The sequence below is a fragment of the Suillus plorans genome (assembly GCF_016647745.1).
Source record: "Suillus plorans strain S12 chromosome Unknown HD556scaffold_8, whole genome shotgun sequence".
Classification (NCBI taxonomy): Eukaryota; Fungi; Basidiomycota; class Agaricomycetes; order Boletales; family Suillaceae; genus Suillus; species Suillus plorans.
Window position 1 is genome coordinate 395,858 of NW_024537392.1, and position 24,188 is coordinate 420,045.

General features: G+C 47.5%; 10 protein-coding genes across 10 annotated transcripts; 5 read left to right on the plus strand and 5 right to left on the minus strand.

Moving 5' to 3' along the window:
- Nucleotides 1-47: 47 nt before the first annotated feature.
- Nucleotides 48-781, minus strand: HD556DRAFT_1430216 (uncharacterized protein; the record flags this gene model as incomplete). The annotated part of the gene is made up of 4 exons (XM_041304887.1): nt 48-80; nt 132-416; nt 480-574; nt 640-781. 4 exons carry the CDS (start codon nt 779-781, stop codon nt 48-50), a joined length of 555 nt encoding a protein of 184 aa, XP_041164599.1.
- Nucleotides 782-2,664: 1,883 nt separating this feature from the next.
- Nucleotides 2,665-4,906, minus strand: HD556DRAFT_964734 (uncharacterized protein). The gene is made up of 7 exons (XM_041312146.1): nt 4,557-4,906; nt 4,417-4,506; nt 4,247-4,352; nt 3,907-4,188; nt 3,596-3,859; nt 3,253-3,543; nt 2,665-3,203 (listed from the first exon to the last, which is right to left on the minus strand). Exons 1-7 carry the CDS (start codon nt 4,761-4,763, stop codon nt 2,818-2,820), a joined length of 1,626 nt encoding a protein of 541 aa, XP_041164600.1. The 5' UTR covers nt 4,764-4,906; the 3' UTR covers nt 2,665-2,817.
- A 555-nt stretch (nt 4,907-5,461) lies between these two features.
- Nucleotides 5,462-6,632, plus strand: HD556DRAFT_1304847 (uncharacterized protein; the record flags this gene model as incomplete). Its single annotated transcript, XM_041299709.1, has 7 exons — nt 5,462-5,593; nt 5,683-5,745; nt 5,802-5,959; nt 5,994-6,021; nt 6,090-6,350; nt 6,427-6,541; nt 6,601-6,632. 7 exons carry the CDS (start codon nt 5,462-5,464, stop codon nt 6,630-6,632), a joined length of 789 nt encoding a protein of 262 aa, XP_041164601.1.
- Nucleotides 6,633-7,486: 854 nt separating this feature from the next.
- Nucleotides 7,487-8,358, plus strand: HD556DRAFT_1229811 (uncharacterized protein; the record flags this gene model as incomplete). The annotated part of the gene is made up of 4 exons (XM_041297306.1): nt 7,487-7,648; nt 7,697-7,759; nt 7,814-7,972; nt 8,026-8,358. The coding sequence occupies 4 exons, from the start codon at nt 7,487-7,489 to the stop codon at nt 8,356-8,358; spliced, it is 717 nt and encodes a 238-aa protein (XP_041164602.1).
- Nucleotides 8,359-11,174: 2,816 nt separating this feature from the next.
- On the plus strand, nt 11,175-13,226 carry HD556DRAFT_1229706 (Sodium/calcium exchanger protein-domain-containing protein; the record flags this gene model as incomplete). Its single annotated transcript, XM_041297299.1, has 15 exons — nt 11,175-11,438; nt 11,493-11,613; nt 11,667-11,692; nt 11,743-11,800; nt 11,847-11,899; nt 12,009-12,030; nt 12,077-12,227; nt 12,282-12,392; nt 12,451-12,494; nt 12,550-12,629; nt 12,679-12,768; nt 12,817-12,863; nt 12,916-12,955; nt 13,011-13,057; nt 13,112-13,226. The coding sequence occupies 15 exons, from the start codon at nt 11,175-11,177 to the stop codon at nt 13,224-13,226; spliced, it is 1,269 nt and encodes a 422-aa protein (XP_041164603.1).
- A 234-nt stretch (nt 13,227-13,460) lies between these two features.
- On the minus strand, nt 13,461-14,551 carry HD556DRAFT_1229740 (Gtr1/RagA G protein conserved region-domain-containing protein; the record flags this gene model as incomplete). Its single annotated transcript, XM_041297302.1, has 4 exons — nt 13,461-13,546; nt 13,603-13,972; nt 14,027-14,456; nt 14,505-14,551. 4 exons carry the CDS (start codon nt 14,549-14,551, stop codon nt 13,461-13,463), a joined length of 933 nt encoding a protein of 310 aa, XP_041164604.1.
- Nucleotides 14,552-15,467: 916 nt separating this feature from the next.
- Nucleotides 15,468-16,519, plus strand: HD556DRAFT_1229973 (GTP-binding protein; the record flags this gene model as incomplete). The annotated part of the gene is made up of 5 exons (XM_041297315.1): nt 15,468-15,640; nt 15,719-15,922; nt 15,970-16,052; nt 16,114-16,320; nt 16,377-16,519. 5 exons carry the CDS (start codon nt 15,468-15,470, stop codon nt 16,517-16,519), a joined length of 810 nt encoding a protein of 269 aa, XP_041164605.1.
- A 1,100-nt stretch (nt 16,520-17,619) lies between these two features.
- On the plus strand, nt 17,620-18,652 carry HD556DRAFT_965861 (uncharacterized protein). Its single transcript, XM_041312148.1, has 4 exons — nt 17,620-17,804; nt 17,861-17,906; nt 17,958-18,356; nt 18,411-18,652. Exons 1-4 carry the CDS (start codon nt 17,781-17,783, stop codon nt 18,419-18,421), a joined length of 480 nt encoding a protein of 159 aa, XP_041164606.1. The 5' UTR covers nt 17,620-17,780; the 3' UTR covers nt 18,422-18,652.
- A 954-nt stretch (nt 18,653-19,606) lies between these two features.
- HD556DRAFT_1304852 (uncharacterized protein) lies at nt 19,607-20,032 on the minus strand (the record flags this gene model as incomplete). The annotated part of the gene is made up of 2 exons (XM_041299710.1): nt 19,607-19,834; nt 19,886-20,032. 2 exons carry the CDS (start codon nt 20,030-20,032, stop codon nt 19,607-19,609), a joined length of 375 nt encoding a protein of 124 aa, XP_041164607.1.
- Nucleotides 20,033-22,585: 2,553 nt separating this feature from the next.
- HD556DRAFT_1502411 (6,7-dimethyl-8-ribityllumazine synthase) lies at nt 22,586-23,609 on the minus strand (the record flags this gene model as incomplete). The annotated part of the gene is made up of 2 exons (XM_041308975.1): nt 22,586-23,355; nt 23,404-23,609. 2 exons carry the CDS (start codon nt 23,607-23,609, stop codon nt 22,929-22,931), a joined length of 633 nt encoding a protein of 210 aa, XP_041164608.1. The 3' UTR covers nt 22,586-22,928.
- Nucleotides 23,610-24,188: the final 579 nt, after the last annotated feature.

The following is a 24,188-nucleotide window of genomic DNA, read 5'->3' on the forward strand; positions in this document are numbered from 1 at the left end:
AGAAAGTGTGGCACGACTAAGAATAATCAAAAGAGCGTCAACCTCCATCACGTTTCAAGTTTTGGGTCGACCCAGCGAGCCTGAATACAATAATTTCATTCGTACTCTTAGTAGGACACTGACGGACTCACCATCATTGTCAGAGTTTCCTCCCCTTCCTGGTTCGTGCTCTTTACTATGGTGCTTTCGTCAATGGAGGGCGTGTTCACAAACTTCGCGAGCTCGTCCAGCTTGGTAACGTCGATATGATACTGCTCTGCTAAGGCCTGAAGTTCTGCTTGAGATTTGACTGTTTTCCGAGACTCCAATAATTCGCTCAGCGATGAGGCCAGTAAGCGATTTCGAGTGGAATGTGACGGAGAAGCCTCCATTTCAGACTGAAGGCGAGAACGATGCATCTGCTGAACATAGTCTGTCTGTGAGGGAATCAATATAATACCCTAGTAAGCGCGGCACTCGGTACCGGACGGGTCACGCACTGGTCGGACGGACCGCATGTGGTGGTCGACGCGCACAGGGCCTAGCTGGTTTAGCTTGAACATAAACTGCGGGTCTTTTGCATCGGCCTCGACCGCTAGTACAACGTTTGAACAGGTCATAAGCATAAGTGACGCGAACAGCTCCGGCATAAGTACGCACCATCAGTCTTATTTTCAAACGCCAGTGGTCTTGGACGTCGTATTTCTTGAGCGCCGTCTGGTTTCAAGGGTGTACGAGAACCTGCCCATGATGGTTTTTCCTTGGGTAGCTTACGGGCTGCTTTAGATGAAGAACTGCCCATGGTAGACCTTGAAGCATGACATGACTGTCTGAATGATAATTGTATGTGATTGACAGTTGTTTACTAGTACATACTACCACTACACTTCTGCAGCCTCTCTCTCACTCGAACCGACATGCCAGCCAGGCTCCCCTGTAAAACACTCCCTGCTACTGTGCCTTACAAGCCCAGAAGCTTTTACATTCGACCCGGATCATATTGGTCTCGCGGAGTTGTAGAATGTATCGGCTTTTCTGTGCGCGTCGTACGTCGTTTTCAGCGGTTACAGCCAGTGTTTGCACAGTGAGCACTAAGCACTCTGAATTCTCCATCTTGCCTCAGTGTGTTACGCCTCAGTGACATACGGTTGAGAGTAGTGAAGCTCGCAGGACATTCTTGCAACTTGCAAGTGCTTTCAAGAACAACTGCAAAGGAAAAGGTTTCTCACAGAGCGCGATCAGGGCCGTAGTCGCGGTCCAGACCGTCTAGCTCGATGAAGAGACTGCCATTGTAGTACGGAATCAAGGCAGACGGGCTGCTGATCACCAGTGCACCACTGTGACTGAGGAGATCCTAATTCATTTCTCGCAGGCAAAGCCTGTTCGTCAGACGGAAGTTCTTGCTCAGACTATATTCATCATACCTTGATCTTCCTCACACAACCTACCTATACTTGGTGCGGACGTGCTCATAATTATCCGCCAAGCGTCCTGACGGACGACCAAGCATTTCTCTTGCCATCCTTTTCCAAGCGTGTGCGATGATGGAAAGGATCAGTGACACTTCCGGAATCGCTCTCTGTCATCGTCATTTGAAGGCCCACCCGATACCTCAAATTTCAAAGACAGTGCCAACGAACTGAGTATGTGATATAGTCAACTGCTTGGAAATATAGGCTAACTACGAAACTCGTCAACATAGCATGATAATTAGGACAGATGGATAGATTAATAACAGGAACACAGTCAAGCGTGTATGCAAGTGGCTTTTGCAGACCCAGGGTAAAATGCAACAACATCTAGCGTTCTCCTAATATCCACTGCTGCGCCCACGTCGACGACCTGTGCGTCTGCCTGAGCGACGTGAGCCGCAGCATCTACAACACAGGATATCGAGGATGACGTCAAATATTGTGACAATAACCTGTAGAATGGCGATAATCAGCGATGCTTATTACCAAGTAAACGATAGACATACAGTCGTGACAGCCCCAACGATGATCATTAAAACATCTGCAATGGCAAATATGATGGCGCTGATTCCACCGCCAATAGCTGAGATTATTGAGCCCTGTATAACAAACGATATTAGACCTTGTCTGGACAAAACCAGTCAGAAATAAAATACCATGATGAATAAGAGGTATGATCCACAAGTAAGTTGGATTGAAAGATATTGGATTCTACCTGTCCTTGGCTTCGTGCTTTATATAAACTCTGGCCAAATGACGTATGGAACCAGCTGGAGAATGATCACTACATGACATCACTGCTCTTGCTCCAGATTGGGACCTTGTCCCGCATATATAAAGACACCGGGTGATCAGGTGGTTCCACACTAGGCTCACATAGTAAGCCCTAGGGCTTGTAGCACTTCCTACTACGCTAGTAACACGTGGAGCCGGGTGTGCATGTGCCACATCATGACATCAATCGCGATACTGAATTCGATAGCAGCCGCGGTATCGGGGCAGTCGGCTCCAGTCAGTTCAATATTGATAAAGACGTCAGTGGAGTGTCAAGAGGCTTGAGTCATTCCTTGGTGCACGACTGAGGAGGCAAACGACACCCCGGTATGCCTTTGCCAAGTAAAGACTCTTTTCAGGACCCGGGTGACTTTGGAAGCGCAGACACCATCGTGGTGAAGGCAGTGGTCAAGTTGTCATTATGATGCTGCGCAGCTCGCGCATGATCACCTTATGTTATGGTCTTGGCGGTGAAGGATCAGAATCAGCACTTTAGTGGGAGAGTATGTAAGTATGGGTACATTGGTGGGATTGCACAACAGCACTGTATAGATATCAAAACGAGCAACAAACTAATTCTACAACAATAATTTCACATAGAGCCAAGGACTTTGAACGCACCATTCGTCATCACGCGTGCTGTCTTTCCCGTATGCACCCAAGCATTTTTCTCGCCAGCCTCTCCATCAGCCGACAGCATGTTACCAACTGATGGTCCTCGAACCAAGATTTCGCCAATGGGGTCCGCACCCTGTTCGACTACGTTGTCTTTGACACTGATCAGTTTTGCCTCAACATTGACACTTGGTGCCCCAACATGTGCAGGTTCGGTAGCTGGAGACGAGGAAGGGAGCATCTGCAGATCAAATGCATGCGTAGCGAAGAGAGGACCAGTGGCAGATCCATGCGTATATGTGTTAATCAATGGGATGGAGAGCGCCAAGCGAGCAGGCACCAGCGCGTCAGACGGTAAAAGTCCTATAATTGGATAAATATCTACTGTCGTCAGGAATGGAACAAAACACACCGCCGCTGATCACAACCGCCTTCACTGTGTCAGCCATTTTCCCAAGTACATCTTCCCGCGCGCTACCGAAGACAGTACGGTCCCATAGACTGTCCTTGGTAACGAATCCTTCTGTAAGGCTAGCAAATTTGTGCCGCCATGCCAGGGGGAACAAGAAAGACTTCTTCGCACGGTCTATCACCGAAGATGTAAGCGATTGAACATGTTCGGGCTTGAGGAAGAGGACTGTAGGAGAAGGTATCGGGAACTTAGTTGCAGAGAGGATGTCAGCTACATCTAGAGCCGGTGTATCTGTGCATATGCCGTCAGATTTTGAGATGTATAGACTCCAGTTCAAACGTACCGCCATCATGGAAGGTACCTGTCGAAGGTAGAGTTGCAAAACTAGCGCCCTCGAAAAGAGCTGCGTAAGCAATGGCACGTCCGTATGGAGTGCTCAGGGAATGGCTAGAGACTATGGTGTCTAGAGTAGAAATATTAATGGTCGAGGGGAAGAGTGCCTTGATCGCGGTCACCCCGGAAGTGAAGTTCTCGTGCGAGAGTTGTACACACTGCACCCCACCCGATGGAGTCTCGAAGAATGAGACGGTGTATGCGCTACCGGGCTCTGAACAGTAATCAGGACAATGGGTGCGTAGAAATACAGAGACATACGAGGAGCATTTTTGGGGGCTTGAGGTACCTTGCCCTGAGATTCAATATCATTCCAGGAGTGTATCAGGATCTCCGAAGGTTGAGACCAGTCAACCACAATAAGCGCGTGATTGCGCTCGTGTGCATCACTAGTGGCCTTAAGAACGTGCGGCAGAAAAGTCTTGTCTGTGATGATGGCATTGGGCGGGTGCATCTCAAGGACTCGTGCGAGTAACTTGGGGGAGCTCAGAGTAATGGAAGCAATGGACTGCTCCGAGAGTGCGAGGTCAGTGATAATGAACTCTAGAATGCACGCCGATTTGAATTATTCTCAAAATGCGCCAAACGAGATGAAGCGCACCGATGCAATCATTAAGCAATATCAAGACAATTGAATCCTCTGGGACAAGCTTAGCGATCCCCGAGCCAAAAGCTGAGACTCGCGCTTTCAGCTGAGTATTTGTGATCTGAATGTGAATACAACGCAATGAGCTGTCTGTTCATTATCTATGAAAAGGCAGTCGAACGTACTTTCGTAGACCAGAGAGTACGCGGTGCATCAAATTCAGGTTTCACGAAATCAGTCACAACATTCACGTCTTTGTCAGGTCGGACAGGAAACTGTGAGAGGTTCAACGAATGCCTAACGCAAAGTACCCAAGTCTACGAACCCTGCCCATAAGCCCCGTCCCATAGTTGCGGTAAACCGCACTCTCGCCTGGATTCCTCACACGCCCGGCATCACTTTGCCGACCTAGGAGAATTGGATGGACGAGAGGCTGTGGTTTGTAGAGGTTCTGGAGGAGAAATACAGACACCCCGATGAAGCCGAGAAGAACGGTGAGATCGTCTGTGACCAGGTAGTCTGAGATGGTCATAGTGACCAGAATAAATTGAGATGGAGGAGAGCTAGCTGTAAGAAAGGCGTTTGCAAGTCGACGTGTCAGCGACGTACGTATACTACTTACGCTATGCAGCTGGCATCATCAATTACTTGTTCAACACTAGTCCTTCCTCATTACAAATCTCGGATTCTCACGTTTACAAGCTAGCTATAACTTGAACGCATACCGAATGGATGATCAATCGATCATGTATGCATGACCAGTTAGTTAAGCAGCTAATGCTACGACTAGTAGGTCCAAGTCATGCATATGCTTGGGCCATTGCTTAGCCGCATTCATGATGAGAATCGCCGCCCAAGCTGCAGATTCAACGATGCACTGCGTATAACTTCAACTTTGCCCCAAATGATTCTATTCACCAAGTAAAACTTTCTCCCGACTACGCGTTATCTATCTATCGATCTCTCACTGTAGGTGACTCGGACCGCTTTACCAAGTCCACATTTCTTGGGTCTTGTGCAAGAATGTTCTTGCGACAGGACGAATATCATATTGTCGATATTCCGCCACGGGGCGGGTCAGTGCACCTCGTCCGTGCACATTGATCATCACGTGACGTATATCATATCCTTCGGATCTCCCCCTCTTCAACCATCTCTTCCCCCATCTGCGTGTCTTTTTTAAGCACTATACTCAGTCACAGTCTAATTTTGTGTTCGCCCCTTGTCGCAATGTGCGCTACTACGAAGAAGTTCTCGACCAAGGCCGCCGAGCCTAGGCCTAGCGCTAAATCTACCCGGGAAGCGACAGTTTCAAAGTCGCGCCATTCTACGACCCATCCCCCTTGGATTGACATGATTACCGTGGGTCACCGTCATTCTAAATACTGCACAAATTTGTCTTGGATGATGTGCGCTTATCTGTGTTGTGTGAAAATAACCCCTGTCCACAGGAATGTATCACCACAACACCCGATGGAACCCGCCACGGCGTATCGCGTCCAGCGATTAAGAAAGTAAGTACACGATCAATGTTACAGCCTCCTGCATAGTTACGTCTGATGTTCTGTAGTTCGTCGACTCAAAGTACCATCTCGAAATAAATCCTTTAGCGTCCAGCCAGCTTAACCGAGCAATCCATCATGGCGCCGATAAAGGGACCTTTGTCCTGCCAAAAGGCGAGCCTCCCTTTATCACGGAGCCTTTATTATTTTACGCGATTCCATATAGGTCCTTCCGGGAAAGTTAAACTTGCACCTCCCAGTCGGAGGCACACTGAGGCGGCTAAAGAGGTGTGTCACGCTGGTCTCCTTCTTGCCACCAGTTTCCACTTTACTTCAACTGGCCACTCATTTGGTAGAACGCAAAGCCAGGTTCAAAACGTTCCACCGCTGCCAAAGAAAGTCACGTCATCCCAATCAAGGCAGCTACTAAAACCGCGGCGAAGAAGACATCTCGTGCCGCGAAGCCGGCGGCTACCACCGTACCCGCCACACCGCCAAAGTCAAGAGCTGCTGAAAATAAATATCACTCCGCTGCAAAGAAAGCTAGGACGACTGGTTCCTCCACTCGCAGGACGGTCGAAAGAAAGACCGCTACTGCACAAGGGACAGCTAAGAAGGTATATGCACAATTACTAATATCAATACGAGTGTTAATCTTTGACACGTGGTGGTTGATCAGACTGCCACAGGAAGGTCAACACCATCAAAGATCAGGCGGGGAGCAATCTCCGCGAAGAGGACTACGAGGGCCACAGCTTCGAAGCAGAGGGCCCGGAAGACTTCTCGCAAGTGACGCATGTTATTCATGGTAGGATCGGATTCAATACTTATGTCACTATTGCTCACCTGGTATGGTCATATTGTTAGATTTCAGGCTCTTTCTGGCGAATCATGGCTAACGTCTTGATGTCTCCTCAGAAACACGGTTTTTCTTCGCTGCTTTTTGTCTCATGTTCCAGTTTGTTTTTCGTTCATCTTGCTGTTTTTACCTCTTGGATGTACCTCCGCGACGTGCCACTCATGCTTGCCTACGAGTTTTACTTCTAACGAAACATTACGTCTATCTCATTCTACTATGCCCTATCTTATCGTACGCTATCTACTGTCAGTTGCCCTGGTCTGAGTCCAGTTGTACGTATCATCTGAAACAACAAATGTCAGCCTGGTTGCTCAGGAACATGGAGTTGTGTGAAAGTCGGCCTGACGTCAGAACTTTATACTTGGAATGTGGAGAATTTTCCAAAGCCGGCGATAGTGACCAGTTGGCGTCTGTATCTGTGACATACTGACAAGCATAATCCTGATTTCATGTCAGAATTCATTCATGTGTGCATTGTTTTTTCTCTATTGTCTACCGGAGACTGTATTGTACATTTAAATTTACTTTCGAAGTATGATATTACCTCGTGATCGAGCTAGTGGCTGGATGTTGCAAGGCAACCTCATGTTTTTACTGCATGACACGATCGGCCTGGGAGGCGAGTACAATGGCTGTTCCTGATTTTGATTCCGCTACTTGTGGCAGCCTGTGGCAGTGCCGAATTTCCCATCTTAATAAGGTTTCGGAACGCGTTTTGTTTATCAACAAACAGGCAGACGCGCCCACACGTGACTGAACGCGTTTTGGGTATAAATGTGGATAACTTGACTTGATTGCCTACTCCATCTTTTGTCCCCTCCACGCTCAAATTCTGCGGATTTTGCATTTCATCGTCACACATCTGTTTTACTTAGATCGCACTCAACAGTAGCAATGTCCTCCAACACTTCAGCTTCTCCACCCCCTATTGAGACTCTTCCTGCCTCTTCTTCCAAAACCAAGAAGACAGCAGCAAAGAAACCTGCATCCAAGAAGGTTCCCACAAAAGCTGCTCCAAAGGTCGTCTCCCACCCTTCTTGGAAAGATATCATCAAGGTTTGTCGGTGCAATCGCACCAATACAGTTTTATAACTTTATCATCAGGCATGCATCACTGCTCACAAGGAGGACGCTCGCAGTGGCGTATCAAGAGCAACTATTAAGAAGGTGCGCATACATTTTATGTCTGTTTGGTAATAACTAATATTGTATGACCTGCAGTTTGCCGAGGAAACCTACCGCCTCGAGGTATCTGGTACAAACTTGTACCAGCTCAACCGCGCTATCGCATCTGGAGTCATGGCGGGCGTCTTTGCCTTACCAAAGGGTCCTTCTGGCAAAGTCAAACTCGCACCTAAAAAGAAGGCATCTGATGATGAGGTATGTGGTAGTAATGACGATCTTGTTTTATAGCGCTCACTCACATGCCTTAGAATTCAAAGCCTGTACCTGTAAAGAAGGCAGTTGTGAAGCCTGCGGCAAAGCCTGCTTCAAAGAAGGCCCCTGCTCCAGTCAAGAAGCCTGATGCTCCAGCCAAGAAGATTACCACGAAGAAGCCCGCCGCCGCATCCAAGGCGAGGAAGCCCGCCTCACAGAAGACCACCCCAGCTGCCACCAAGAAAGCTGCCACAGCAGCAGCACCGAAGAAGGCTGCCCCAAAGAAGGCTACCGCCGGTGCTCCTACCAAGAAACCCGCCGCGAAATCAGCCGCACCTGCTAAAAAGGCATCCAGCGCGAAGACGTCAGAGAAGAAGAAGGTAGGCTAACGAGTTGAGTTTATGTTTGATCAAGCTCACTTTACCCTAGGTTGCAGCCAAGGCTGCAGCTACCAAGGCCGCCAAGAAGCCTACCTCGAAAGCAAAGCCAACTTCATCACGAACCAGAAAGGTAAGCTCTTGTGCTGGTCTGTTTGCTTATCAGAATTCATATCGTCGCTTTCCCAGGTTTCTGCTTAATGATATCCTGTACCACATTGTCTAGACTCGGTTTCTCTTCCATTTGGTGTGACATTAGCGTGCTCCTGTATTTTTGATACCTACTTTATTCGTGTACAACTACTAGTATTGCATATCATTTCATTGAGACTAGCGACAACTCACTTGAGTTACAATTTCCTTGCTGAAGCCAGACCGAAGGGGTAGTATTCACTAGTGATAGTCAGATAGTTACTAGTCGGGCTCATAGTTAGTATATGCCCTCTAGTCTCTAGATGCGATCTGTAACCTTAGCGTGAAGATCAATCAAAACTGTTCATTGGTCGAGTGTTGAAAGTTGCATTAGTAGTGGGCTACCTACGTCACGAACAGGTAGCCGTTCTTTCTCCCTTCTGATTTTCTCGACCTAGGTGAATGTCATGATGATGGTGACTCTTCATCATACAAGCCATCTCAGGTTATACCTCCAGCGTGGCTTTGCATTTCCTTCCTACGAGAATGCCCTATGATAACAAGTGAGTTCATCTTGAAACCCTTCGTTCCGCGAGAGCTAAAATCGAATTGTGAAAATCAGAGTATCTGGAAGAAGTGGAAGTGCACTAACAATTACTACTTTGCGCTGAAGATCTCGGCGATATAAACGACCATCTGGACCTGTAAAAACGTACTTCTTGCCAAAGTTTCGAAATTCACAAAGATGGTCCTAAACTCATGGTAGGTTGCCTTGACGAGCAGCCCCTAGCTGGAATGAAATTCTTTGGAGTCTTTACTTCAGTTCCACGCAAACGAATTTACCAAGACCACGACCCCGTCGTCGTAGTGCAGTCAAATAGTAAATCATTTGTATTTGCTGGTTGGTGATGACGGTCTTGCGAACGTCTTCAGTCGAGAGAGTGAACGTAATCGTGGGGGTGTCTGTGGTTTAGCTGACTGCGCACATGCCTTGACCTTTTAAAGGATGAGATCTAGCCTCTGTCACCGCCGAGACTGTGGGTATCGCACCGCATCCACATTGGTCGAGTGATAGTGCTTCGCACGTCTAAGTAGGCGATACCCGTCTTCAGAAAAAAACAATGTGTGCATACACACCTTTCTCCAGGAGTCCGAACTTTAAAGGCGAATGGCTTGTGATGCATATCTCAAGGCGATGCTAGAAAGGGACTAGCCAAGAAGGTGATGACAATTAAGCAAGGCACGGGCTACCCAAACCTACATCTAAGTTCTTAGTTAGGGTCGCTGCGGTCGTCCATAATTACAAATCATTAGCGCTGCTGCGGTCGGTGGAGTTTGGCTGTGCGACATGAGAGTAAAAACTTACCTTTCCGCGAATGGAACATCGTTGGTAAGTACCAGGTCCAAACATAGTCATGTGTCAAATGAGTGAGCAATGGGCTCTGGCTGGTGTGCACATCGTCGTGCGGAACCGGCCGTTCTGGCATGGAAAGAAGCTAACAAACTTTCTAGATTCTGAAACCGAACTTTCCTTTTTCAAATCTCAAGGGTCAGAACCTAATCTCCTTCTGCATACATATAGCCTAGTAATACTTGGGATCAAAGTTACGGTTCGAGGGAACTGCTCAAACTCACCGTCGTTGGCTAAAGGAATGATCGATTCAAATAGCTATATCATAACACTACACCTTTCCGGAATGTGCAGATCAAAACAGACTTGCCGCCCAGGATTTCGTCATCTTCCCGCAGACTGTAAGTATTAGTACTTGTAGGAAAAGCTTCTTACCACAAAGGGTATCGATCATAACACAGCACTGAGCTCCTCGACTGCGTTTCATGGATCACCGGCACCCCCCGAGGCCGCGGCTCTTCTCGAGGCACTTCCAGACCTTCTTAACGTAGATGAACGTCATGGTGACGGTATCTATCATATGAGCCGCTTAAGGTGATGCTTTCCAGCATGGCATTATGGTTCCTTCCTATAATTCCGAGAGTCGCTCTATGAAAATGAGGGTGAAATTCGAGTCGTCATGCGAGAAACGGAGCAAGTGGAAGTGTACCGGCGATAGGGACGGCCGCCGCATCTGGTCCTGTGGAGACGCGCTTTCTACCAGAATTGTATTATGACGGCCCGGATTACTCACCGACCCCATCAGGATAGCCTAGCCTCTCTTCGGAATGGTCTGTCACAAAAACGAAATTTTGAAGTAGTAGTAAATGCGTGCCACTCGATCTCTCCCAAGACATGATCGAACTGGTCATGCATATCATACGTCGTCATTCGGCGAATGGTCGATGCCGATTCGTAGTTGACTCGATCTGAACGGAGTGAAACATTTGTCTTGTAAACGATTTGCTCGTCGGTGATATGACTCGGACGGCATTGCGAGCAGGTTCGGTAAAGTGAGCGACATTATCGTGGGTATCTGCAACTGTCGCTTGTCGTTCCTGTGCTGCCTGATAACGAGTTAGGCGCTGACTACACAATGGGGCGCAATGCCAGCGCTCCGCCACTGAGCCAAGTAAAGGCAAAGGATCGACCGAAGGCTTCCAAAAGAACAATGATGCAAGACTGCATCGCCAAGTTTTGGCCAAGTCTCTGCTTATGGCATGAATAGGTGCCACACACTTATATAAGTGATTTCTTGCAGAACATTCCAAATTCACAACGTAAAACACGTTCTACCCAATCATCCATGACCACTTCAGAATCTTCACCACTACTCGAAAATGGCGGTCTTTCAGGTCATAGAAATGTCTCTTTGACTCGTCGCGTTGTCAATTTCATGAAAGGCGACGGTGAGCCGTCATGGGCAGAATCTTTCAAGTTCTTTTTTTTTGGGACATGGTTCAATATCCTCCTCGTATTCATACCCTTGAGCTTCATATCTCACAACTTGGGCTGGGATGCTGGCCTAATATTCTTGTTCAGCTTTATGGCCATCGTTCCCTTGGCTAAGGTGATAACCACCCCTAATCATAAATTATCGGAAGACTGACATTGTCGTTTTTAGTTGCTGGGCGAGGCTACAGATCAACTGTCTATTAAATTAGGACAAACTATGTCAGGTCTCCTTAATGCATCCTTTGGGAATGCCGTAGAAATTATCGTCGGCGTTGCTGCTTTACTCAATGGTTTGTCCAACACTCAATAGTTCAAGTTGTTTGTAAACTCACGATGATACCAGGCCAACTGCGAATCGTCCAGACGTCTGTGAGTATCTTTATACGGGCTCTGATTGCGATATATTGATGCTGGCTTAGATGCTTGGATCGATCTTATCAAACATACTACTCGTCCTCGGTTGTTCGTTTCTTGCCGGTAAGGAGCCTCTGTTTTTGAAGGAGAGTGTGCTCACTTGACATAGGTGGATTATATCATCAAGAAGGGATTTTCAATGGTACTGGGGCTCAGGCGTGCGTTCTATGTTTTCTTCCCCTTAAACCCTTTGTTGAATTACAATGATATTTAGATCTGCCTCCGTAAGTTACCTCCCCTATCCATCGCTATGATAACTAACCAAGCCTAGCTTATGACTCTATCGTGCATCAGTACGAATACTTTCTCCAACTTGAAAGTTTTGCTAATATTCCATAGCGCTTGTTATTCCTGCAGCCTATGCAAGTACCACAGAAGCTGGAATGGAGAATTATTGCGATGATTCTTCTGAATGTCCTACTGCGGGTCTACTCTTGATTTCCAGAGGAACTGCCATATTACTCCTGGGAGTCTACTGTGCCTACATTTGGTTTCAGGCATGTTCTAATATCTTTCTCTTTCTTACCTAATGTACTCATCCAAGCGTTCAGTTAAAATCCCACCCCAAACTCTTCATTACGCCTACGGATGAATCAAACAATGAGGAAACGGAGGAAACAGTACCTCGTATGGGAACAGCCGCTGCCGGTGTTGCGTAAGTTTGGTTTTATCATTTGCTACGCTACATTCAGCACTTATCCTTATTCCTCAAGACTTTTATCGGTAACTGTGGTCATCGCATTTTGTGCTGAGTATCGTAAGTCTACCACTTTGTTCCCTTGGTCTGATGTCCGATTGTTCAATCGTGTCAGTGGTTTCCTCCATTGAAGAAACTGCAGTGCGCTATTCCATCCCGAAGGTCTTCATCGGTGTTGTCTTATTGCCGATTGTGGTATGTTTCAAGCAGCATCTGGCCAACTGTCTCCCAACATCGTCTGTAGGGCAATGCTGCAGAACACGTCACTTCAGTCTGGATGGCAATGAAGAATAAATACGAGCTCACCATCACCATCTGCATTGGGAGTTCAATTGTAAGTGTAGATTTATAGTAAGCTTGTGATGTGCTGACTATGGATCAGCAAATTGCCTGTTTCGTAGTGCCACTTCTTGTGATCGTCGGTTGGATGTATGATCATGTATTGCATCTAGGGAGGCTTGCTCACTTTTTTTTTGTTTAGAGTCGGTCAACCTTTGACGTTGCACTTCCACAACTTCGAGGTCTGTTTGTTCAGAGCATATTCCGCATGATCATAAGTATCTGACGAATTTTCAGACAATCGTTCTTTTTGTATCTGTCTTCCTTGTCAACCTATTAATCATGTTAGTTTCCCTCATATATATCAGTGCCATCGAAACTGAACTCACTTGTTTCAGGGACGGAAGATCGAATTATATGGAAGGTCTCATGCTCCTTACCCTCTATTTGGTCATCGCCATTGCATGTGAGTCGCGCCTCGAACCCTTTAATCACATTCTGATCGTATTATAGTTTGGGTAACCTGAGATACCATTTATGATCGTGATTATTGGCGGACAATATTTTCTGACGCCTCTCCCTACTGTTCTCTCCTAAGTCCCTTTGACGGCGGGGGGCTAAAGCAGCTACCAACAAACTGATTTCTGTGCCACCTATTTCTTTCTGTGCCACCCTATTTAGGCATCACTTAAACATATGTAGTAAATTATCGAAGGGAAATCAATAATAACCCGCAAATGTGACCGTTCACTTTTCTGAGATAAGGCTGTCTCCCTGAAGTTCTTCGAATTTCTTGCGCGCCATGCAGATGTTCATCTTAATGGCTGCCGTCTCTGTATGCGTGGATGTGAGTGAGCTGAAGCCGACCATTTAGTAGGAACTGACTGACCGATAACTGGGTCATGGACTACAACCAACACGTAAGTATTTTTGGTCATTTCATCAAGCACAGCAGTGAACTCTGCCAGTTCCATTTCAAGAGAGCGGAATTCCTCCCTGAGCCGTGAGCATGACTGTTTGAAGGCTTTGATGAGTTCTGAAGTCCTTTCATATCGCTTTGGATCCAGTGCGTGAAGGACAACAGGGCCGGAGGGGAAAGCATCAGAGGAGTCCGTTCGCGATGACGTTGCGATGACGAGGAAGGTGGTGCGTTCAAATAGTATCACCTCAGTCGCACTGCAAGCTTCAGCGAAGATACGGAGGTGTTTCGAGAGGTTACGAGCGTTGGGAATTAACGTGTTCACAATATTTGACCATGCCTTGCGCAAAACTTAGTGGTAAATCGATCGGAGAAAAAGAGGAGTTCACGATACCTTGTAAAGACTCTCGTCATAGATACTCGTCCCAAACACCTTCACTGATGTCTCGCCGCTGGCTTTCTCAAGTTCTGCTACCTTGCGTTGCACGACGGCATTCCGTTCGGTATCCCTCACCAGGTCTATTTTGTGCACCAAGAGAAACACGTTGGCGTCCTTGCTGAACTGCGATAATCCATCCAGGCAATCTCGATAGTACTCTAGATCCTTCTCCATTTCACGGGACTCGACGTCGAAGACATAAATCATGACCCCGACGTGCGAGAAGATGACTGAGCGTTGCGTACTCAAGTATGAATCCATGAATGCATCTTGTCCACCACAGTCCCAAAGATTGAGAATGAGATCGCCCAGGAAGCGGACATGATTCTGCTCGACGTCAATTGTTGCACCAAGACGGGAGGTGAGGGACGCTGGGTTATTGGAGCTGAGGAGCGTTGAGCTTGTCCAAGTGAGGCTGATGGTGGTATCTTACAATATCATGGACCGCATTGAAGTCTTTCCACTGCCAGACGCTCCCATTAATAGTACCTAAAGTTGCACAATGACTATCCTGCACGGCAGACGTAAGAGCTTTGCCCACTTTTTTCTTCATCTCGAAACGATATTGCTTGACGAGTTGATGGTATGATATCCCTTCGGAACGCTATAATTGGCACTCCACAAAAGTCGGCAGTCACGTCACACAGGCCAGTTTCAAAATCAGCTCGGCAAGTCAAGCAGGTCCTTGGAGCCAGTCAATGTCACTTTCACTTCAATTTTCATGGCGACCAATCACTAATCATTAACAGTTCTGAATCATATAGTGGTGCGTTTTTGTTGTATTTTCTTGTGAAAAAATCTCGTCACGAGCCTGTCTTTTCCGAGTTCTTCTCAAGTACTATGAAGGTGAGGGTTGTGTGTACAAAGTATTGACGAAGCTGAACACTGTTAAGATTGTATCTCGGTCTCTCGGAGGGTCACGGTTACGATTATTGATTCGGATTCTTTTTTCGCTGTATCTGAGCTTATTGTCTTTGTCTCTGCGGCGACATATGCATCTTATCACGTGTTCTTGCGTCACAGAAAATCGTCCATGTAATATTGACCTTGCTTCGCAAGGTAAGTTATTTTCTACAGAACACTCTGCCCACTAAATTTGTGGGTGTCGGGGATCTCGGACTCATGAATTTACTGATGCAGGCGCTTAGTATAAGAGACGTTTTACGGATCTTTGTGACCACCCCGGAATACAGATATTCCGTCACTTCCGAATGATCAAAATCACTTCGATCCTCGTGTACACGTGTATGCCTCATATGGCATGCAACTGCGTATACCCATTGCCCACTGAATCTAGACCATTTTCAACTCGGGCAGAATCTACCGAGTTCGCACACTGCAATGATTATAAGGCTACTCCAACGTTTCTGAGTTTCTATCATATCTACCTTTCCCCATGGATCCTCTAGAGATAAGAGAGAGAATCGATCGCTTTCGAATCCTCGTGATAGGAAGAGCCAATGCAGGAAAAACTACCATTTTACAGAGAGTTTGTAACACACAGGAGAATCCAGAAATATATAATAGCACAGGGAAAAAGGTAGGCATCACGATGCTAATAGGAGGATGGTAGGGATGACTGAGCGATGAACTTCAGATCGATGCCACAGTTTTGATGGCTTCCACAGAGGTGTCGTGTACTTTCAGTAAATGGCAATCTGAACTGACGCATTCTCAGCGTGGATTGCATAACATCGAAAACGAAATGGTGTTTAAAAGCAACCCGGGTTTCATCTTTCACGATTCTCGCGGGTTTGAAGCAGGCGGCGAATCTGAATTCAACAAGGTCAAGGTTTTCATCGCAGACCGCTCTAAGGAAATCAAATTAAAAGATCAACTCCACGCTATCTGGTAATTGCAGGTGATCAATCGCGACGCGGCCTCACAGTTTAACATAGGTATTGCATCCCAATGGACGAGGCATGTAGATCGTTCACCTCAGGCGAAGTCAAATTTTTCTCTCAATGCGATACTGGAAGCAGTAAGCTTTTGCATCCGACCATCGTTGACGTTCGACTGATGCGCAGAATCACAATCCTCAGTTCCAGTGATAGTACTGTTCACAAAATTTGATGCCCTCTACGATGACGCATATGCCCAGCTGAAATCGAAGGGAGCATCGATGAAGGATGCTGCCGAACTAGCGCCGAAGCACGCCGAAGAGTCATTTGCGATTGGGTCACAATTGAAGTTTCTATACCACTCCAAGGAGATTCGGCACCCTCCAAAATGTCACATATGCCTCCCTAGTAAGCTGTTGATTGTCGACTTATGAGTCTGATGCATTTTGATGCTGATCTATTAGACATGGACAGGGACGATGCAGATTGCGGGCCACTCATCGAACGAACGGCGGGAACCCTGGATAATGAAGTACTTAAGCAAATATTTGTCTCGACTCAGCAGAGCAACTTGGAACTCTGCATGAAATATGCAGTTGAGAAGTAAATACCCATGATCTTATTGCCTGCTTCGAGCGTTAGCGACTGATATTGCCCAGATCACTCATGAAACGTCTGGACTTTGCTGAGGCAACGACATCCGAGGATTATGAGAAGACGGTAGCGGTATCAGGTGCCTGGTTTCCACATATTTTGGTAAGATTGTCAGAAAGTTCGAAAGTTGCTCTCATTACGTTACGCGTTTATCTACAGACAGTACGTGTGTCGATCCTCGTTCGAGCTCGAGCCATGCTCATCCAAGTCGTTGCCCACTGTTCGCAGCGTGTGAGTGTGTCGATCTTCGTTCGAGCTTGAGCCATGCTGATCGAAGTCATTGCTCACTGTTCGTAGCGCGTGAGTGTGTCGATCCTCGTTCGAGCTCGATCCATGCTCATCCAAGTCGTTGCCCACTGTTCGCAGCGTGTGAGTGTGTCGATCCTCGTTCGAGTTCGAGCCATGCTGATCGAAGTTGTTGCCCACTGTTCGCAGCGTGTGAGTGTGTCAATCCTTCTTCGAGCTCGAACCTTCCTGAGTGAAGCCATTGCGCATACATCGATAGCACGTAAGTGCATGGATCCTTTGTCAAATTCAAGCATTCCTGATCAAAGCTATTGATTCTATATCAGCAGGAGGTCAGTACATTGACCCTCTACCGACCTTGAGTCACTGACTGAAGAAATTTTCGATCCGTTGACAGCTTGTGAGTGTGATCATCATCTGCCTACCTCCTATCTTCTTCATTGATGCAATCGGTGAATTGTTGTCAGGGTGTGAGTCTACCGATTCTCCGTCGCCCTCGCGCCATACTGACCAAACACATTGCTGCTCCATTAATAGATTGTGAGTCGGTCTATCTATTGTCGAGCTTAAGCCATGCTGACTGAAGACATCGCCCATCCATTTCTAGCATGTAAGCGAATCGACCCGCAGTCGAATTGGAGCATCACTGACCTTCCTCACCGACGACATTGCTTATCTACTGACAGAATGTCAGTGTGCTCATTCTTTGTCGAGCTCGAGCTTTCTTACAACTGGAACCATACATCCTTTAACAGTATGTGAGTATTTTGATTCGAGCCTTATTCGCGAACAACGTCACTGATTCATCAATAGGAAGTCAGTCTCTTTATTCTTCTTTGACTTTGGGCCATACTGACCGAAGATGTTACGCATTGGCAGGATGTGAGTGTATCGATCCCCAGCAGAGGTGGACGATGTTCAATTTTCCATCATGATTTAACCAGCTTGATTGGAGTCATCGTGCAGAGATGCGGTCTAGGTTACTCTCTACGGTATGTCCAATTTGTCACAGATTGTACATGCAATTCTGATGTTGCGAACGTGCTAGGCTTCTGACTCATCACCCTTGGAGAACATTGTTCAGCTCGGTTCTGGTAAATTTGGAGGCTGCGTTGCGATGAACCTGCTCATCATTGATCATTTAGCTTATGTCATTGTCTTGGAACACTCTTTCTACATTTTCGACAAGCAACGCTATCTTCAGGACCAGCGACCTGCTCCCTCTTTTTATGTCGCTCTCGAGCAGTACATGGCATCCCAGCATGCAGCTGTTGTCAGGGAAGGTGTGAGCGCTGCCGTTCAGGCATATGAAGAAGCTGTGGCTACTGCCGCCCACGCATATGAAGAAGCTGTGAAGGATTTTGTCTACACGTATCAAGGAAACTCGCCTGCTTGGATGGCAAAATTACTATTTGAACGCCTCCAGAGGAAGGCAAGAGCAACTTTTGAATGCTCTCAGCAGAGGGAGAAAGAAACTTTGTGCTCTCAGGCGAAGGCGGAGTTAACCAAGACTATTCTCGAAATCACTTTAAATAATCGCCTGCGTATGTTTCACCGTCATCCTGTGGCAACAATCCTGCTGATCTACTCGTCTTCAGCGAGACCTTAATGTTGGGCGATGCAACAGTGTTCCGGGCGGAGTGGAGCTGAGATGTCCTGGCAATAAATGTGGATTCCTTCTGGTCTGCTTCAGGTCGTGGAAGTATACGAAATGGTTGTTTGAGTATGCAATATCAGGCATTGTATTGTATGGTACATACGTTCAGATATCGGCATATTCTATTCTATTCTATTCTACATATTATAAGGACACACCTTTGGTCTTCTCTTCGACGACAAATTGTATTTACAGTAGCAAGTGAGGAAACGCGATATTCGTGCAGTTGTCATACATTTTCCACTTCGGTCACGGGATACGGCGATGTTTGTTCTAGCTTGCTTGTTCGGTATTTGTCTTCACAGAATCGGCTTTCCTCCTTTTTTCCTAACGTCGTGCTGGTCAATTCTTTCAGGTATCTTTTGGCGTCGGATATGTATTAGTACTCGCTAAATGGTCAATTCTTTCAGTATTCAGGTCTTTATAGTTGTTGTTTGAGTCGCGCCTCGATTCTGAGACGTCTGACAGCAGTCCTGCTCTCCTTTCGTCTCTGCAAACAAACACAGCTCCCTTCGCGTCCTCACCCTGGACAACGCCGTACATAATTGGCCGCGAGCAAACGGATCGGTCCGCAGGTCAAGTACTGTGCGCGCCAGCGTGAGTTCTTGGCAACCATTGAATGTGGTTGCGTACGCAGCGCGCGGCGGAAATTGCCTTCGGCTTACTGTCCACGACTCCGAACGGTGTGAGAAGTTGATGCGTGGGATGCAGTGGCTTTCGCGTGTTCGTATCATTCACTATGTCTGAGTAGTATACTAATATGTCGTAGCGAATTGGCGGAAGTCGAGAGGATGAAGAAACAGGCTTGCCGCTTAGCTGGACGTTTGGTGCCGGTTCCTTCCGTACCTCCAGGAACCGGCACCTTTGGCCAACCTTTGGCGTTACGCTCGGTCTGAATGACAACAAGTTACAACACTGACTCAGAATTTCTTTATTGGTCAATTCCATATCCGTCGATTGATTCATAGAATGAATGGTTTGATTTTCATTCATGCAACGGAGGTAACACACTGTGACTACATATTATAGAATAAAATCGAATCTTACACAGACGCTGAGAATACCAAGAACCAATATGAGGAAGACTGTGAGGGTACAACATACATGCAGGACAGCGGCACGCTCGAGAAAGCCTCACTACGTCTGTAAAACCCACTTGGGCTTGTAGTCCGGCAAGATGTTGCTCGCTTTCTCCACTTTCCGTGCCCACTCATCTTCCTCGCGTTTCAGGAGCACCAAGAGTTGGGTATACTGGCGAACACGAGACTGCGCTGCTGCATAACTTGCGTACACCGTATTGATGGTGAACTCGGTGAACAGCCTGTCCTGTCCATCTTCGTTCAAATCAACGTCGTCGAGCCCCATCTGGTAAATCACCCTTAGTGCTGGGTGAAGCGAGGAAACCCGCGTACGTACCAAATACGCCTGGAGCTCCCGGTTGCGTCCAGCTGTGTCTAACTTCGAAGAGCAATCCGGCTCCGCAGGCATGCTGGACTTGTCACATCCATGAACAAAGCAGGAAAGATGTCGGGTAGTGACAGGGATATCGGATAGAGTTGACATGTTTTGAAAGTTGAATAGTTAGGATAACGACCTTGTAGTTTGAGATCAAACGTCCTGAATGAGTTATTCATGCCCTTATGACAAGGTTTTAATCGGAGCAATGCGGTATTTCAATACCTCCCACAGTCGAATAGTGTCATCCGCCGAACCTGTTATGATATGAGTTCCGTTCGGCGAGAACACGACTGAGTAAACCGAGTCAGTATGCCCCTTCAAGGGCTCACAGACAGGCTTCCCCACCGCCACATCCCATAGCTGGACAGTGTTATCCTGAGCACCAGTTGCAATGAGAGTCCCATCTGGAGAGAACGAGACTGACCTAACCCGACCAGCGTGCCCCAACAGGGGCTCGCCGACTGGCTGACCTGTCGCTGCATTCAACAGCCATCCTAAGAACCAGTCGCGAAGTGGGTCCCATCGGGCGATAGTGAAACTGAGGTAATGAAATTGATGTAGCTCCGCAAGGACTGACCAACTGGCTGCCCGGTAGCTGCATCCCACAGTCGGATAGTGGTATCCGCAGAACCAGTCGCAATTCGAGTCCCATCCGGAGAGATTGAGATTGAGATGACCGAAGAAGCGTGCCCCAGCAAGGGCTCACCGACTGGCTGCGCTGTTGCTCCGTCCAACAGCCGGACAGTCCCATTGTACAATCCTATCACGATGCGGCCTCTGTCTGGCGAAAACGAAACTGACCTAACAAAAGAAATGTACCTCTCTGAGGGCTCACAGACAGGCTTCCCCGTCGCCACATCCCACAGCTGAACAGTGCTATCATTCGAACCAGATACGATACGAGTCCCATCTGGAGAGAACGAGACTGACCTAACCCGATCAGTGTGCCCCAGCAAGGGTTCACCGGCTGGCTGTCCCGTTCGTGCTTCCCACAACCGGACAGTCTTGTCGTCTGAACCAGACACGATGTGAGTCCCATCCCGCGAGAACGACACTGAGTTAACCCAATCAATGTGCCCCAGTAAGGGTCTACCAACTGGCTGCCGTGTTGCTGCATCCCACAGTCGAATAGTGGTATCCGTCGAACCTGTCACGATGCGAGTTCCGTTCGGCGAGAACGCGATTGAGTGAACCAACCCAGAATGCTCTAATAAGGGTTCACCAACAGGCTGCTGCATTGCTACATCCCCCAACCGCACACTCCTATCGTCCGAGCCAGACGCGAGGCGTGACCCATCCGGCGAGAATGAACCTGAGCGAACTGAGCGAGTGTGCCCCAGCAAGGGCTCGCCTACTAGCTGCCCCGTTAATATATCCCACAGGCGCACAGTGCAATCACGCGATCCAGTCGCAATGAGAGTCCCATCCAGCGAGAACGAAACTGAGTTAACTCCAGCAGTGTGCCCGCTAATCACAGTCTGCGTAGCCATCCAGGTGAGATCACGTCCAGATGCCAGACAAAGAGAGTTGGGAAACCATGCAGAAAACATTTTGGATAGTGCAGAGTTGACGGGCGAGAATGGCAATGCTGATACATAGATATGGGGTGTACTGTGCAAGATAATGCCGCCGAAGACTTGAATAAATCTCCGCACGTCGATTGCAGCGGACGAGGCTTCTTCGTATCCGGTCTCACTCTGTAATTGCGATTCCGTGTTAGCGAGCATGTTATCTGCACTCGATAACCATGTGCTCACCTTCAACCACTTGGCAATAAGCGGAAGGACGGGGACTGCGCCCCCGAGCGCATTGATAAGGCAGAGTGCCTCGAGCCAAAAGAACAGTCGTTCATGTTCGGATGATTTTATTTCTTTGGCGAGGTTTGGATTGAAGTCAGTTGCTTGCACGTGGACAGGCCAAAATCGGCAGGCATAGGATAGATGTGGGGGGATGCACTTTTGAACTCGTTCGCGCAGACCGGGATCTTCGGAGTTGGGGGGATACGATGATTTTAGATCGCAGATATTGAAGAATAATTTATGTCCCATCACTTGAAGCGATGCGAAAGCAAGGTCACGTTGTACCTTGGAAATGTCAACACAGAAATCTCCGCTGCATTTACGGTCTGTAATGAAATCGCAGAAGGAGGCATGAAGGGGTCGGATGGGGGTGGATGAGTCGGTGATGCCGCTGAGGAGGGATGCCATATGCTCGACAATGACTTGCACCTCATAATGCTCGCTTTTGTCTGGAAAATGGTCCCGCATCACATTCAAGGACTCCAAAGAGAGGGGTTCAGCTGCGCCAAGGATTTGTCCCATCACAGAACAAAATCTCGCTAGCTGTTTGTGCTGAGACGCGGAGTGCGTGGATTTATCCTTTTGCATAACTCCTGTCAAGATGACGTGATACATATCATACAACAGGTTTTCCCGCTCGGCAGTATCATGGGACGTGACTAAAGCACTCCATCGGAGATAGACCAGGGGATTCTTTGATGTATGCGCAAGCGAGACGCACCCACTCGAAAAGCCCATTGGCTTTTTCAGCGAGGGTTGTGAATTGTCTGTTCTCCAAATGCCCTTTCAGTTCCTTCGACACGTAAGTGCGGATGTCGCGCTCTGCGGTGGCTGATGAAATGTTGTTCATGGACATCCGTCGAATATGCTGAGCACCTGAGAGATCAACTTCAATGTCGCGAAGCGGGCAAGAGGTCACGATGATCCGGAAGTTGGCTGGGAGTTCAGTGATTGGTTGAACGCCTAGTTTGCCCACAAGAATGTGGAAAATGCGAAGCCGTGCCTCGACTCCACCACTCTCATCTAGCGTGTCTATCACGATGACAACAGGTCTTGCCATTGACCCTGAGGTCTTCCCGAGTGGTTTCATCAGAAGCCTGTATTTCTTTATATTCCAATATAACGAAAACATTTTCTATATACGATCATATAACGGGATACATGACAATATCTGTGGCTCACCAGTCCTCTGATGCCCCATATCAGAGAAATTTCCCTTCAGCCCATCGTTTACTCTGTGTTCCCATCTCCACTGCTGCAAGTCCCCAATCCTCGCCGTGATTGTGACCCTTGTCTGCCCCTCTGCCGAGACCAGCTCGTTCTAATGCTTGGTCCTCTGTGAGTGCTGTTAGGACGCCGAAAATCACAGGGACACCTGTGTCAATCTGGATTCTCATGAGAGCGTGAGAAACGCTGTCGCAGATATACTCAAAGTGCATCGTAGAGCCCTTTATCAAGACACCGATGGCCACTACTGCATCAAATGGAGCGTTTGGCATGTCGGCAAGTGTTGGAGTGGGTGCAGAAGGTTCCTTGTTGGATGGAAGTGATGTCGAAGAACCACCAAAGTTTAACCCAAGCAGATCACGAGAAGATGTGGCCGCTTGAACATATGATCCTGCAATCATTCTATAGAATAGCTGAGCCGCTGTATAAGATGGAAAAGCTGATACGTACTTCGAGCATGCGAAAGGAAGTTCAAAACTACCTGGGACAGACTGGACAATGATGTTGGAGTCCTTAACCCCGCATGCTTTCAGCTTGTTGATTGCGCCCGCCACGAGTGATTCAATGACAGTCTTGTTCCATCGCGCATGCACGATGGCGATGCGTAAACTAGAGCCATCGAATTGAGCGCTGGATGGTCCCTTGATTGAACTCATGGTTGACGACATTATTGTTATGGAAGGCCCGGATACAAATGAGGTAACTTGAGATGGTATTTGACATTGTTTATGCACCTCTCTAAATTTTGTATGTAGTACACTTTCGTGACAGCGGGAGTCTCACTCTTGTCTCCTCAACTCATCACAAGTTGCTGGCCGTCCTCGTAGTGATGTCGGACGCGAACCTTGCAGGTAGGCACACTGCCACAATAGTACATATGAGGAACTGAAAAAAGTCGCTCGCAGTGACATATTCTCTAATCTATGCGTTTCTGAAACAGCAGTCCCAGACAAAAGCAGCTGATGCTGTAAAGAAAGCTGCAAGGAACATAATTGTCTTAAAGGATGATTTGAAGCTCGAGGGTTCATCCTTGGATGAGATAGTTAAGCAATGGAAGGAGTCGCATGCTAATGACAGTTCGTGAGTGTTTACTTTCCCCGTGTACTATTCTTTTACTCAAGCACAAGAATACAGTTCTGACTCTGACTGTGTGTATTTATGTCGCTAGTCGTACGAGCTCTATTGCTAAGTGTGATATAGCTTTAGATGATTCCTCTGATGGTGCGTTATCCCAA

Bases quoted from the DNA above. Each gene is read 5' to 3' on its own strand.
- HD556DRAFT_965861 (XM_041312148.1), top strand. From the start codon at position 17,781: ATGCGGTCTAGGTTACTCTCTACG. The intron at 17,805-17,860 runs GTATGTCCAATT...CGAACGTGCTAG, and splicing joins GGTCTAGGTTACTCTCTACG to GCTTCTGACTCATCACCCTT. The intron at 17,907-17,957 runs GTAAATTTGGAG...TTGATCATTTAG, and splicing joins CATTGTTCAGCTCGGTTCTG to CTTATGTCATTGTCTTGGAA.
- HD556DRAFT_964734 (XM_041312146.1), bottom strand. From the start codon at position 4,763: ATGACCATCTCAGACTACCTGGTCACAGACGATCTCACCGTTCTTCTC. The intron at 4,507-4,556 runs GTTCGTAGACTT...AACCTCTCACAG, and splicing joins GGACGGGGCTTATGGGCAGG to TTTCCTGTCCGACCTGACAA. The intron at 4,353-4,416 runs GTACGTTCGACT...ATTCACATTCAG, and splicing joins GTACTCTCTGGTCTACGAAA to ATCACAAATACTCAGCTGAA.